The sequence below is a fragment of the Emys orbicularis genome, chromosome 10 (assembly GCF_028017835.1).
Source record: "Emys orbicularis isolate rEmyOrb1 chromosome 10, rEmyOrb1.hap1, whole genome shotgun sequence".
NCBI classification, from domain to species: domain Eukaryota; kingdom Metazoa; phylum Chordata; order Testudines; family Emydidae; genus Emys; species Emys orbicularis.
Window position 1 is genome coordinate 70,523,510 of NC_088692.1, and position 14,610 is coordinate 70,538,119.

The following is a 14,610-nucleotide window of genomic DNA, read 5'->3' on the forward strand; positions in this document are numbered from 1 at the left end:
TGAAACAGTGCAATCAGCACAAACATGACACCAGGACCCTTAGCAACAATGAGATGTTCAAATTAACAGTGCAGAATACATCCATTATCAAATGGATGGAATTCGGTAACATCAAGATGGCAACCTGGTTTTGTGGAAGAATTAGACATTGGATCCAATACTGCTCATAGTAGTTTTACACCAGTATAATTCCACTGACTTCAGTGGAATTACTCCAGGTTTACAATGATGAGAGACCAGAATCAGGACAAGATGATGATGTCTGTGTGAATGCAGTATTATCTGGCCATTCAATCTTCTAGCTGAGAGCCCAATCCAGCTGCAGTTATTTACTGTTTATTTTCTTTGTATTATGTTGCAATCCTCATACTTAAGGCTGCGAGTCTGTCATGGAGATCTCAGAAGTCAGATTCCGTGACTTTCCAGGAATTCTGTGACTTCGGAGGGCCCGCCAAGCACCCCTAGCAGTCCCCAGCCGCTCCCTGTGCCGGAGCACCCAAGATTTAGTCAGGGGTATATAGTACAAGTCATGGACAGGTCATGGGCCGTGAATTTTTGCTTACTGCCTGTGACCCGTCCATGACTTTTACTAAAAATACTCGTGACTAAAATGTAGCCTTACTCATACTATATCAGGAGTGGGCAAACTTTTTGGCCTGAGGGCCACACCGGGTTTTGTAAATTGTATGGAGGGCCAGTTAGGGGAGGTGGTCGTGGCCCGGCCCCCACCTCCTATCCCCCTGCCCCCCAGGACTCCTGCCCCATCCAACCCCACTCTGTTCCCTGATGGCGCCCCCCCCCCCCCCGGGACCCCTGCCCCATCCACACACCCCCGCTCCCTGTCCCCAGACCGCCCCCAGACCCCCGCCGCCCCATCCAACCCCTCCTCTCATTCCTGACGGCCCTCCCGGGACCCCTGCCCCATCCAAATGCCCCTTCTCCCTGTCCCCTGACTGGCCCCGGAACCCCTGCCCCTGATTGCCCCCTGCCGCCCCATCCAAATCCCCCCCCCTCCTTCCTGACTGCCCCCATTCAACCCCCCGTTTCTCCCCCGACCGCCCTGAACAACCACCCCGGATTCCCCTGCCCTCTATCCAACCCCCCCTGCTCTGTACCCCCTTACCGCACTGCCTGGAGCACTGATGGCTGGTGGGGTGCTACAGCCGTGCCTCCCGGCTCGAGCCGGGCCGCGCCACCACCGCCGCAGCACAGAGACCAGGTCAGGCCGAGCTCTGCAGCTGCACTGCCCCAGGAGCTCACAGCCCCGCCACCCAGAGCATTGCACTGGCAGCGGAGCGAGCGAGCTGAGGCTGCAGGGGAGGGGCCGGGGCTAGCCTCCCAGGCCAGGACTGTTCACAGGCTGTGGCCCGCGGGCTGTAGTTTGCCCACCTCTGTACTATATGTTAGAACTGGAGAGCAAGAATAAGTATTTTGCTTTGTGATTTGAAGTGTTTGGGTGAAATCAATAGCATGTGCTTCCAGTATACCTTTTATATACAGCTAGGGTAGGTGGCAGAATTCTGGGTTCATTCTTTTAAACTTCTATTCAAAAGATTACACCAAGTCTATATCAGCAGTTTATAGGATATAATGCATAAGAGTTTGACAGCTTGTAAAATATGCAAACTGTTGTTAAAGGAGATATTTGATCCTGTAGAACACAGAATCCATTTCTTTGACTTTGGAAGACAATTTTTGAAATTCCTCCAGATAAACATTCTAAACCAACTTCAAATCTATGAATGAATTTCTTGAGTTAAGGTCAGAAGGCCAGTCTGACCTCCTGGATAAACACAGGCTATAGAATTTCACCCAATTACCCTTATATTGAGCTAAATAACTTGTGTTTGACTAAAGTATATCTTCTAGAAGGGCGTCCAGTCTTGATAGCAAGGGAGTTTGTTCCAATAGCTAATCACACTCTCTGTTAAAAATGTGTGCTTATTTCTAATTTGAATTTGTCTGGCTTAAATATTTAAAATGTCACCAAAGCTATACCTGTAGTCCTCTTTTTTCCACTTATTTATTTAAGAGGGAATCTTCCATCTCTTTTCTAAAGATTTAGGAATAGATTAGTAAGAAACTCAATCGTTTTACTTTTTTGATCCACAATATCATATATAATTTCTTGGGGGATGGGCAAAGTCCTATGACAGTTATCAGAGAAGTCCCTTCTCATGGTTGGCAAAGTTATATTTTTAATTTATAGAACGGTTACCTCTCTCCATTCTTGCCTGGCTTTTTCTAGAATTGTGTGCACTGTGCCGTTATAAGCCTTCTGTAGGGAAGCCTTTAGCTTTTCCTTGTATTGGTGGTTTAACTGAAGGGCACTATTGGAACATGTATCCTGCCAAGTATGCTCATTATTTCTGTTCTTGACTAGTTCTTCATGGATTTCTCCTAACAGGAACTCAAGTTCAATTAGAATCTTCTCCTCATATTGGTGAATTTCCTCTTGGAGTCTCTTTGTTTCCTGAGCTGCCCATTCTCGTTGCTTTTGGTCCAGACACATCTTAAGTTCTGCCTCTTTCTGAATCAGCAATTCATTTTTCTGCTTCACAAGATCTTCCTTAGCTGTTACAAGCACCTCATTTATTTTATGTCTATGGTCATCTAAGAATGAACGGTAGTCTCGCTCATTTTGTTCCTGTAGCCGGAGGATTTCTTCTTGCTTTTCTTTGTTCCACTGAGCACGAGCCTGTGCTAGCTCTGCTTTAACAGTTGCAGGGATTTCTTCTCTCTTCAGCTCCAGTTCCCTTCTAAGGGAAATGATCTTCTCTTCAAGCTCTTTGGTTCTGGCTCCAGATTTCTCGGTGTTCTCAAGTTGTTTCTTCCATTTCTCTTCAGCTGCTGAAAGAACTAGCGATAGCTAAAGAATGCAAAATATATTTTAAAACAGTCTGTCAGCAAACCCTTAAGGATTTTCATGTTAGGTATGTTTGGCTATAACCACATAAACTTTAACAAACTGATGAACACTGTTTGAAAATGTTGATGCACACATTGTACTGTATTGCTCAGTAAGTATCCCTCCTACCTAATCAATGTGATATCCAGCTTTACTACATATTAAACATCTTGCAGAAGTCTAAGGAAAACAAAAAAAACTCCAATTAAGATGAAACGTTAATGGAGTTGTTTCAGAAAGAACGATTACAGGTGTTTCTCCACTGCAGTCAGAAGAGTTTTGTAAGTCAGTCTAGATATCCTATTATGGATTTCAGTAACAAATGATTTGTCTCCGGCTTCCAGAAATTTGTTTCATCATTCTAATTCTGCTTATTTCCACTAACGGAGAAATCTACCCACAATTTTAAACAGAGTAATTTACTTCCCTAAGACCTCAGTTTAGCACAGCACTTAAGCATAAGCTTTGTTGAATCAGGGCTCAATTTTTTTTTGCTGGAAAACTGAATTAAGCTTTTTTTCAAATTTTATAATAAATAAAATAAGCTAGTGAACTACCAAGCATCCTAATAAGTATTCTCTGCTACCTGTTTTGCTGCATTGATTTCATATTCTCTCTCCCATTTCTCTCGTTCTGCCTTTAGATTTGCTTTGTACTCTTCAAGTTCTGTTAATTCTTTCAGCCACCTGGCATGAGCTTTGGTCAAAGCTGTTTCTACCTTCAAAAGAGGAATGGAGAAAGAAGAGGTCATTTTAACCATTCGAGTTAAAACGTGGTTTCATTTTTAACACTGTGACGTTGTACATTAACACAAGACCAACTGAATTTCCATTTGAATTGCCAATGTTTACAGAGAGTAGAGTACCAGGGTTACTACATCTTTTTGTTTTTAAACAGTAAATTCCACTGCATTAGAGCTTGAGGTTCCTTTACCAAAACAAGAGGAATTAAGAAGCATTAATTGTATTTTAAACTAATTAACCAAAAAAAAAAAATACATCAAGTGGTTTTGCTCAAAAATTCAGGAACTCATGTACTGACTCATTCTATTGAGTTATGTTACGGAGTTTATAAAACATGTTAAAGTTAGGCCAGTGGTTCTCTAGCTATGCTATTAGCTCTTTCATAACATTTTCAAAGTCCCAACACAAATCTGTTAATTTCTATAACATCAGGCAGAGGAAAACAGAAGACTAATATTTTTAGAATTTTTGAGGCTATCAAATTCAGGAAGTCGAAGTACTCAGGTAAGGTACGATTAAACCTGCTTTGTAATAATTTCCTCTGCTTAAAACATATATTTAGGGTCAGCTTCTCTACTGCTTTGCACCTTATGTTGTCATTTACTGAGAGCAAGTAACAAGCAAGCATAAAACATTACCATTCTGATTTGGTAGCACCCACTTTGCATACGTTTGAACGCTGTAAAACAATTAACAGGGTGAAATGTATCTATTACCTGACTGGCAATATTTTCATGATGTTTCCTCTCCAGTTCTGTTTCAAGTTCTTTCAAGGCCTCTCTAACAGCCTTCTCCTTTTCTTTCAGTGCCTCCTCCAGTTGCAATTTTTGCTCCTCAACCATCCTTGCAATCTCCTTACTTGATGTTTCATCTGTTATGGTTACTTGGTCAGTTTGGCTGCCGCAATCTTGGAGTTCAACTAAAGCTTTCTTAGTTTCCTCTAGAGTTCGATCCAGTCTGCTTTGCCACACTCTTTCTATTTCCTGGATAGCTTGTTCTTTGATCTATATAAGAGAGTATTTTTTTAGAAGAAAAAATATTGCTGAAATACCTAAAAACTAGAATTATTACTGGTCAAATATGTAGTCTCAGTTGACGTGTACACCCTTCCCTGCGAAAAGAGAGTGACACCCATGCTCAGAGGACATAAGAAAGTTGTTTCTGTAGAGACAAGACGACCTCCATTTCTGAAGGGTTAGTGGAATTTAAGCTTCTTTAGATACTTTTTACCAGGTCCCATTAGAGCGCTCAAGTTAAACGTAACAAATCAATACTTAGGAGCATGTGGTTAGTAACAAAGGCAGAGTGCTTTTGTGTTCCCGTGCCACAGTTTTAGAGAAGGTGATAGAAGATGTGCAAGTAAGTTTGCATAGCTACTAAAGCAAATGGCAAGTAGAAATGTTGAATCACCCATTCCAGAATTCAAGTGAAATATTTAGATGTGCTTATGGGTGCAGTTATTGTGAATTTTACATGTTAATTTTAAATTAAAGCCTGATCAAGATATACTGAGCATCCACAACTCCCATTGATTTCAGCAACTCAGTACTTCTCAGGATTAGGCTTAAAGGGACAGATCCTCAACTGGTTTAAATTGTCGTAGTTCCACTGACTTTAAATTGAGCTATGACAGCTGAGGATCTGCCCCTAAGTGTCCATTAATAGAAGTTTATGAATTTCTTTGTGTATTAGTACAAGCCCCACACCTCTTTCTGTTCCTTCTCCCACTGGACTTTGGCTAATGCCACTTCATTTTCCACTTGCTGCTTAATATTGACTTCTTTTTCTTTCAGCCATTGGCTTTTTGCTGTTATAATAGAATTCCTGTACTTTTCTTCTAGTTCAGTCCTCAGATGGTTAAGAGAGTCTTCTTTTTCTTCCAATAACTGTTTCTTGAACTAGGCAAAATTCAAGCATACAACTGAACAAACTTTAGCCAACAATAACATGCACCAGAAAGAAGAGATTGGAATGTGGAAAGAAACCTGATTAAGACTATAAAGTCTGTGCACTTTATCATTGATCTCTTGATGACAGATTTTCTTCTGGATTAATATTTTAAGATAAAGTGTGATTATTATCATAAGTGACTATTGTAAAAGTGACTTTTGAGTCAACATATCTGCTCCCAGTGTGTTTGGAGTTGCATCCATCCATTTATGCTGCTTTGCTAAAGAAGACAGTTTACACACCAATAGCCCCTTCAGTGTTAATACACCTATAGAAAAACAAAATAGATTGTATTCTACCTCATGAATAAAAAAAGTGGGTAGCTTTAATTCACTGTCATTATAGATGAGAAATAGAAAACACTTTTCAGATTCCAGATGGAGCTTGCCGTGTACGCAGTTAGAAAAATAACTCTAGCCTGTATGCTGAACAAGTTTGACATAGAATCAACTTGTACAGAGTCCCTTTTCAGATCATAACAATGCTAAATAGGATTGATGTATGCAAATGAGCAGGTAGTGGGAGGAGCTACATCTGATGTCACAATTCTAACCATCCACTACATTTTTCATAGGACAGCTACGAGGAGGAAGAGAGAAAGCTACACTGATCATTCACCTTTTCATGTGTGCTATCAGCTAGTGAACACAGCATTTTCTGATAGCTACATTCGTTAAATTTCTGATATAGCTGCACACCTACAAGACGAACCACTACCATAATGCACAGAAAAATAGTTTAAACAAAACAAAAAGAAGCCCAACACAAATTACTTTCCTCTTCATGTGCACCTCAAACACAAAGGAACTAAATTCATATTGCTGAAAAACCTCAGGTCAAGAGAAGTGAATTTCCATTAGCTATATTAAGCTATATAATTGCTTAAATAAATGTATATAGTTATAGTGTACCCTCCTATGTAGCAAAAATATGTACACTCGATTTGGTAAGGACTCTATTTAGCTGTAAATCAACATGCTTTAACGGTTATATCAACCAATGAAAATGCACCTTTCTTTAGCTAATAACTGAAGTACAAATGGAAAAGTTGATGAAAATCAATGATTTAAATTGAAGCTTTCCACTTGGTGATTTAAATCAAGGTGATTTAAATCAGTTCAAAACCCCCAGCGTAGACACAACTATGCCAACATATGAGTGCTTCTGTCAGCATAGCTAATGTTATTCAAGGAGGTGGTGTAGATATGCCAGCAGAATTCCTTCTGTTGGTTTACGGTGCTTCTCCACTATGAAGCTATGCTGGCATAGCTATACTGTAAAGGCTCTGTAGTGCAGACAAGCCTTGAGTATAAGCCTACGCGAGGATGTCTGCCCTAAGTGTGCAGACAGCTTCAGAACAATGACTCAAAAGCGTGAACTCCCCTGTAGCCTTTTAATCTTGCTGAAACGTCAACTTTAAAGTCTAACAATGGCAATTCAGTGTCAGCACTAACTATTTAACTACTGATCCTTTTAGCAGATGGAATGGGAAAGGGGTGTAAGTGAAGCCCACAAGAACGTTGGACTTGGAAACTGTTGCAGGGAGAAAAATGCAGAACAGAACATAGATGCAAAGAAAGATGAGGGAGATAAAAAGAAAAAAGAGGATATGAAGGAAAAGGAAATAAAGGCCAGAAATAGCAGTGGTCCTAAACAGGAACATAACTTTTCCATGAAACAATTTTAAATGTGACAATAAGGTATGAGTAAACAAATAAGGATAACCAAAGTTTAGGTACTATATAAAGGCTATATTCTATCATTTCTCTCTGACACAACTTCCCATTGGCAGCAGGTATTCTACTATAGCTCAAAGTGTGTACATAGATTTATACCCTGGCCCATGAACAAAAACCAGAAGTGGAACTCAGCCCTTCACTCCTGATGGAATGCATCAGCCAAAAGGAAAAGTAATGAAATTCAATACCTTTCAGTTTAGATACAAAGCATTCTCCAATGTTAATCAACGATATTTTCTCTTGTACCTTCTCTTCCTTTGACTGCTGCTCTTGTTCAAGTTTCTTCCTCAAAGTGGTTTCCAGTGTGTCTTTCTCTCCACAGACTGCTATGTAACATTCCTTCACTGCAATCATCTCCTTGTTCAACTCATCCATGTCAGCCCTTACATAAGTCATTTTAAATTGTTATTCTTTAAATTCACAAACACGATCACAAACTGTTCATAATTTATAAAGGAAATTATTTCAAGTGTGATTGAAAAGGGCCACTTCATGGTAGACCCTCAGTCTAATTAAGGACGTCAAAATTGATAAAAGTCTTACTTTAACTGTGAGATGGTCTCTTCATAAGCCTGAATGAGTTGTTCTTTTTCTGCAGCATGCCTCTCCATGAGGTCTTCCCGAAGCTGGGCTTTTGTATCTTCATGGTGTTGCTGATAGGTTCTTTCACACCTAGGATGGAGAAAAAAGTTAAAGCTTCATTCAACTGTTTATGTACAAGTGCAGCTGAATTTTTTTTTTGGTAATAAACATGAGGTCTAATGCCACCATCTCTGTACAAAGGTGGTACAAGAGGACCTACGCAGGCCATGCGGTTAAAGTTGGAGATGCGTTTAACAAAGTTACCTGTCAACGGCTTCTTGTTTATCCCGATCAAAGTCCTGAATCATGTGTCTCATTTGACTACACAGATCTTGGTTTGCAATTTTCAGTTTTTCCTCACTTGCTTTAAGCTCTCGAATACATGAACTATAGTTCTATACAAATGAAAGTCAAAATCATGAAAAGAAAATTTTAAAGAATGCATCCTAATTTACATTTTGGACAATTTGGCTGGTCTTTTACTTTTTTCCCTTAGGGCAAATATGACACACTCACCTCAGCCTCTTGTTGTAAATCCTGATTCACTTTTCTAAGTCTCAGAAGCTCTTTTTGAAGATAATTATCAGAAGCAGATGGAGTGGACCACAAGGTTTCAGTCAGATTTTCTACACTACTTATTTTAGGCTATCAAGAAAACATAAAACTAAGTTGGAACAAGTCTTCAGACATACATGTAGACATACTTGCTTTAGAAGTTAACATGTTAAGCAAATATTTTTCCTTGATACAAATAAATAAATAAATAAGCAGTAAAAGGCAATGGCTTCACTGCAAAATACAGGATACTATGATTATAAGTATTCAGCCCTGTACCAGAGTTGAATGCCAACTACCATCTAATTGAGACATCAGGCCTTTGCAGGGTATACTTTCATTCCCCACCATTCAGGCCACAGTTTGCACATGTAATATGTTGGGTAATAATGGCTTTCTTCATATTACAGCAAGTTTGTCTGATTTATAAAAGCCACTTTACAGATTAACATTCAATATGGGGAAAAAAAAGTAGTATGGGAGAAATGCTACATTGACCCAAATGATTGCTCCTTCCTTGTACAGTTTGCAGTTTTCAGCTAAAGGCTGCGATTTGCTTTCCTCCAAGGAAACAGAACTCTCAAGAAAAGTTTAAAGTAATCAGTCAATAAAGCTTGCAACCATTTGTAAGCAAGTTCTCATACCAGAAACTCAACTGAAAGGCAGCACAAACTATCCAAGTTCTGGTGGTAGTTTAAAGACATCTGCCAGTTATTTCCAATTTCTCTGATGCTACTTATTCTATTTCTACATAATAGTAATCCCTTCCTTAAGGTTAAGAACAGCTTCATTTACTTGTTGTAAATGTAGTTCAAAGAAATTACTTGTAACTGCTGTTCTCAAGAGAAAAACGAGAGATCACTTATAGGTTTTGCTTGGTTTACTTTAAATCCAGTGAGTTTTTGCCTTGTTCTATTAAGTCCAAATGCTCAGTGGTATATTTAAATGAACAAACCTCATTCTCATTTGCGGTTTTATCTGTTTTCAACAGCTGCTTGAGTTCTTCTGTTGTCCTCTGACAGTCTTTAAGATCATTTTGTAACTGAGAAATCTGATTTCTTTTCATTTTGTTACTGCCCAATAAACGTTCCATTTCAGTTTTCAACTCTAGGATGAGCTCATCTTTAGAAAGTTCTTTATCCAAATCTCTGTTCTGCACAGTACTGTTAGAGAAAATATAGCCAGTCCGATTTTGTTAAAACCTGTGACATCCAAAAGCTTAGAATAGAACAAGCAGCAACTCTACTTTACTTTACTAAATCTACCAACAATAGAACAGTTAAAAGAAGAAGTGTAAGAAGACAGCTCACCATGAGCGAGTACCTCAAGCAATGCTAGAAACTATGTTTGCTTTGTTATTATGTTACCTGGAAAGGACTTCAAATATACATTTAATGCATTATCATTATAAATATATTTCAGCAACTGGTCTATGCAACTGATTAGAAATCCAGTAGCTGAGTTTCCAGAATTAAGAAGTCATTTCCTAAAACTGCTTCACCCCTGCACAAATTGAGCTATTGTGAGCTATAACTAGTGATTAGTTGGTTAAAATATTGTTTTAAACAAGTAAATAAGCAGTCCCATTTTGAGTCCAAATGCATTTGTATGTATTTCTGTAGGCTGTTCTTGAAGACCAAGAGTTTCAACAGGTAAGGAATGGTTGTCTTTTATCTGCAGTAAGACACTTTGCTCAGTGTACAGATTTATCATCCAAATATTTTCCTGTACTCCTAATATTCAGACTACAGAGTCTGCAGACTACTTCTGTAGGCAAATATCAGAAAGATCTGCACGTAAGCATGGTTCAAACTGAGCAGAAGGTGGGCGCTGTTTCCCACGTTAGAATAATCTATGGTAATTTATTAAATATGCTGAGGGGACCAAAGTGAAGAATTCCACGTTTGTTATAAGTACTCTGCTGCTAATTTAGTGAGGTTTTTTAAAATTATTACATATAATAATTTTGTACAGACTGCATCTTCTACTGTAGACTGATCTGATGCATCATTTGTATAACCTGTTTTAGTACTTTTTTTTTTGCTAGAATGATAATCACCCAATACCTGTGAAATCTTGATTTTTTCCAGTTGACTTTTTTAATACCCAAATCCACATAAGAATCAGTCATGTCCACATGAAGTTCTCCACTTGAGTCATTCAGAAACACCCCAAGCTTGGCAGCAGATTCGTACAAAGCAATTTCTTCCTTTAGTTCTGTTAGCTCTTCCTAAAAAAGGCAAAATAGTAGTATTATAGATAACAGGTCAACTAAGTCAAAGCAAACCAGGAAATCAAGCCTTTTAGGCCCAACAAGAATTTCCCCAGATAAGTCACTAAAAATAAAACAAATTTCTCAAGTTACTAAACTAATTTCTGTATTTACAGGCCATACATATTTGAACCACCAAGCATTGCTTTAATTCTAGAAACACATGGTTTGTTTTGTCAGTACCAGTTATTACTCAATCACCTATGTGATAGCCTCTTTATTATACTATAAGTTGCATTAAAAACCAAGTGGGGAATATTTCTTACTCTCACTATATGTCCAGTATATTACAGAGTTCTTAGTATCACAGCTAGCATTCAGGTAAGGGATGGTTTCAGATTCTTATGTCCTTACCTCTTCCTTTTCTTCTCCCAGTTATCATGATGGGGATCTCTCTGTATAGGGGGGAATGCAGTTTAGCTGCAGTAGCAGCTAGGAGCAGTGAGAAGATTCATAGTTTCAAAGATGGCAGGATTTTACAAGTTAAATATCTGAACTAAAATGAGAACATGGACTTCCAGATATAATTGGTAGAGGCATTCTCCCCCTTCGCTCATGATGGTAATACTTGCTCATGAAAATAAGCTTCAGAACCATATTATACTTCCAATAGTCCCTACTTATCCAATTAAATTAGATATTTCTCTTCCCTCTGGAAACAGGATTTGAATTTTAAATACTTTCCATTCTTCTCCCACCAGCACACCAGTTAAACACATTACGTAAAGTCTGCCCTGCTGAGACACATGTATCCCTGTGTTTTAATGAGCAAGTCGGGCATGGAATATTCACTGTGACTCTGGAGAGCCATTCTCCTTTCAGTAATGGGAGTACCAACTGATACATTCAACGTCCATGACATGTCCATAAAATGCTTCATCCTAGCAGATGCTTACCCTTTATACCCCCTCCCTTTTCTAACAAAATATTTTTTCATAAAATAAATTAACCTGCAAAGTCTTGTTCATGTTGTTGCTTATCAGCTGTGCAGACTGGGCTTGCTGCAGTTGTAATCGTAACTGATTTGTCTCCTGTATTGAACCTATAGAGAAAGAGAACCCTTACCGTAAGGAAGATTACTACTGAAAATTCACCATTAAAAGTAAATATATTGACTATGGCAGTAGCCCTTACTCCATTTACTATGCTCATGAACTCTGCTATTTTAAAATACAAGTTATAAAGATGGAAAAAAGGTTTTTTTGGCTACTTGGAAAAGAAGGTTATTGCAGTTCTCAGATTTAAACAGCAGCTTGTTCAAGGCTCAAAAACCCTTATTTCTTCAGGGTTTTTTTTTTTAAACTGGTAGTTTTAAAATAAAAATTAGGAGGAATAAGACATGTCAAATGTTTGCTTTTCTTGTAACTAACCAGGAGCAAAAAGGAAATTGTGTGACTATGCCAAAAAACAGCAGGAACAAGGCTACCTTGGAAAAGAGGTTGAAAAAATTCAAAAATAAAGACTAATTTTATGAAGTTGCCAATTTAATATTTTTTTAAGGGTATTCCACAGTATTCCATCACTCTTTGGCTGGCCGACTGCATCCCACTTAATACTACCTGTTACGTTCATAATTACTTATTGCTTTATTATAGAGAATTAACAAAAAAAGATTTTTCCCCTCCATTTGGACTTTTTCTACCATCTCCTCATCAAGAAGGCCTCTTGTACATATGTACATCAGAATTCTCATTTTCAGCAGGTTCTTAAAATGGGATCCACAGGAAAAGGAGAGGCATGTCTCTAATAGTATATTATTTTACTTAAAAAACCAAACAATTAAATAAATTCATCATGAGACATGCTGGTCAAAAGATGGAGAACTTCAAGGCCATCTACAAATCACTTGCAAGTATGGAAGCAATAGTGCAAGGTTCCTTACAATGTCTGGCTAATGCTCCTCAATGTGGCTCTTAAGAGACTGCCTGGAACTGAAAAGTTGGTTTGTTTTTCCTTTAGTTTCAAATCCTTAACTCTTCTATGGAGATAGCATTCAATGGTATTCTTTTTGGCAAACTACAACAGGGATACGTTGACACCAGTCCAGTAAGAAATGAACTAAGGTTGTTTACACATAAACTGGCATTGTTTTGGGATTTGTTTGTTATGTTTGCTTAATTATTTTAGTTATACCAGTGCAAGTCTGTGGGCAAGCACTATTTTGGTTTAAGAGAGGCTTATTTTGACTTAGCTTCATTCACACATTTTTATTTTTAAATAAACAGTATTAACAAACCCAAAATAAGCCACTCAAACCAAAACCTGCACACAAATTTGCAGAGGTTTAATGAAGTCCATTTGAAAACACATCTAGCTAAACCACTGAAAGTGTGTGTGTAGACAAGGTCTGAAACCACTAGCCACCAATTAAATACTCATGGCTTTGAGTCATTATTTATCTGGGCCAAGTGACAACACTATTTCATCACCAATCTCCTAACCCATCCAGTGCCCTGAGGCACAGTTTTTAAGAAACTGGACACAGCCATATTGCTGAAGTTAGTGTTTATCAACAGTTAACTGTGAAGTAGTACAGGGGAAAAGTTTTACACATTCATGCTATGTATCTTGCACTAGCAGTTTGCCCTAACATTTCACTTCAAATCGAGAATCATTTAATGAATTTCAAATATATGGTTAACTTATTTCCTCCCAAAAAGTCGAATACGTGTTTATTAGTCACGCTGCACCTGTTATGCAATTCTATCCTTATTGGAAGTTGTTTCTGCCAGAGCAGATAAGGTGCATGCACAAGACTAACCTGTTTGCAGTAAGTTTGCACACTGCTTTTGGCTTTCTTCTAGGCTCCTCGTCAGTCGATTGATTATCTCTGTTTTTTCTAGTTTGCTTTCTTCTAGCATTCTTTCGAGTTGCTTCACATGTTCCCTTAGATTACAGCAAAGATCCTTCTAATGAGAGATTTTTCAAGTTACAAATTCATCACTCTCACAGGCAGTAGTCTAAATAGTCATCTAGTAAAATTTAAAATACAATTAAATTAAGCATATATCAGAGATATTCAGACAATTCTGATAGTGGTTTTCCTTAGTTCATAAACATAGTAGAGAAAGTATTATCGAAATGCTTTTAAGCTACAAAGTCTACCAGAATCTCAAGTTGCAGTGGGGGAGGCCTAGTTTGGATATTAGGAAACACTATTTCACTAGGAGGGTGGTGAAGCACTGGAATGGATTACCTAGGGAAGTGGTGGAATCTCCATCCGGAGAGGTTTTTAAAGCCCGGCTTGACAAAGCCCTGGCTGGGATGATTTAGCAGGCGTTGGTCCTGCTTTGAGCAGGGGATTGGACTAGATGACCTCTGAGGTCTCTTCCAACCCTAATATTCTATGATTCTATCATCAGCTCATATCACATAACCTAAACACTGTCTTCATTGCAAAAAAAAGTGTGCCCCTTAACATCAAGAAACCTACTTTGATGTAAATGTTAAGACAAGTAGTTTTTACCTCACCTAGCTACATCAAGGTAAGCCCCAGGCAGGGGTCATAGGGTTGACCTCAACTAGCTACACTGAGGTAAAAACAACAGCACCTTGTTTCTGCTAAAAATTGTATATTGAAATAGCTATCTTGATGTTTTTTATTTTTCAATGAAGACAAAGCCTTAGCGGCAGAATGCTTAGTGGAGGAAAGAATGGTGACACTAATATAATGCCTTCCAGTTCACAATCAGTTACCAGTTAATCCTCAACACACCCCAAATGAAGTGTGTTTTTCAATATTATTTTTACAATTTAATTTTGTTTCCCACCTGCAAAAAAGAGTTTAAGCGAGGGAAACCAGTCAGTTCCTGTTTTCCTGGGGCGTGCTCAGACCACACCTCAGTTTAAAATTATACATCA

At 38.4% G+C, this 14,610-nt stretch overlaps 1 protein-coding gene across 1 annotated transcript in view; it reads right to left on the reverse strand.

The window, feature by feature from the left end:
• The window catches only part of CEP152 (centrosomal protein 152), a 47,936-nt gene that overhangs the window by 11,750 nt on the left and 21,576 nt on the right, over positions 1–14,610 (reverse strand). The window contains exons 10-21 of the mRNA XM_065412367.1: positions 13,511–13,658; positions 11,700–11,791; positions 10,544–10,707; positions 9,433–9,640; positions 8,439–8,567; positions 8,187–8,317; positions 7,884–8,012; positions 7,587–7,722; positions 5,358–5,549; positions 4,368–4,655; positions 3,495–3,626; positions 2,219–2,869 (exon numbers count right to left, since the gene is read on the reverse strand). Coding sequence (XP_065268439.1) covers positions 2,219–2,869; positions 3,495–3,626; positions 4,368–4,655; positions 5,358–5,549; positions 7,587–7,722; positions 7,884–8,012; positions 8,187–8,317; positions 8,439–8,567; positions 9,433–9,640; positions 10,544–10,707; positions 11,700–11,791; positions 13,511–13,658 — 2,400 coding nt within the window. The remainder of the gene's footprint in view (positions 1–2,218; positions 2,870–3,494; positions 3,627–4,367; positions 4,656–5,357; positions 5,550–7,586; positions 7,723–7,883; positions 8,013–8,186; positions 8,318–8,438; positions 8,568–9,432; positions 9,641–10,543; positions 10,708–11,699; positions 11,792–13,510; positions 13,659–14,610) is intronic.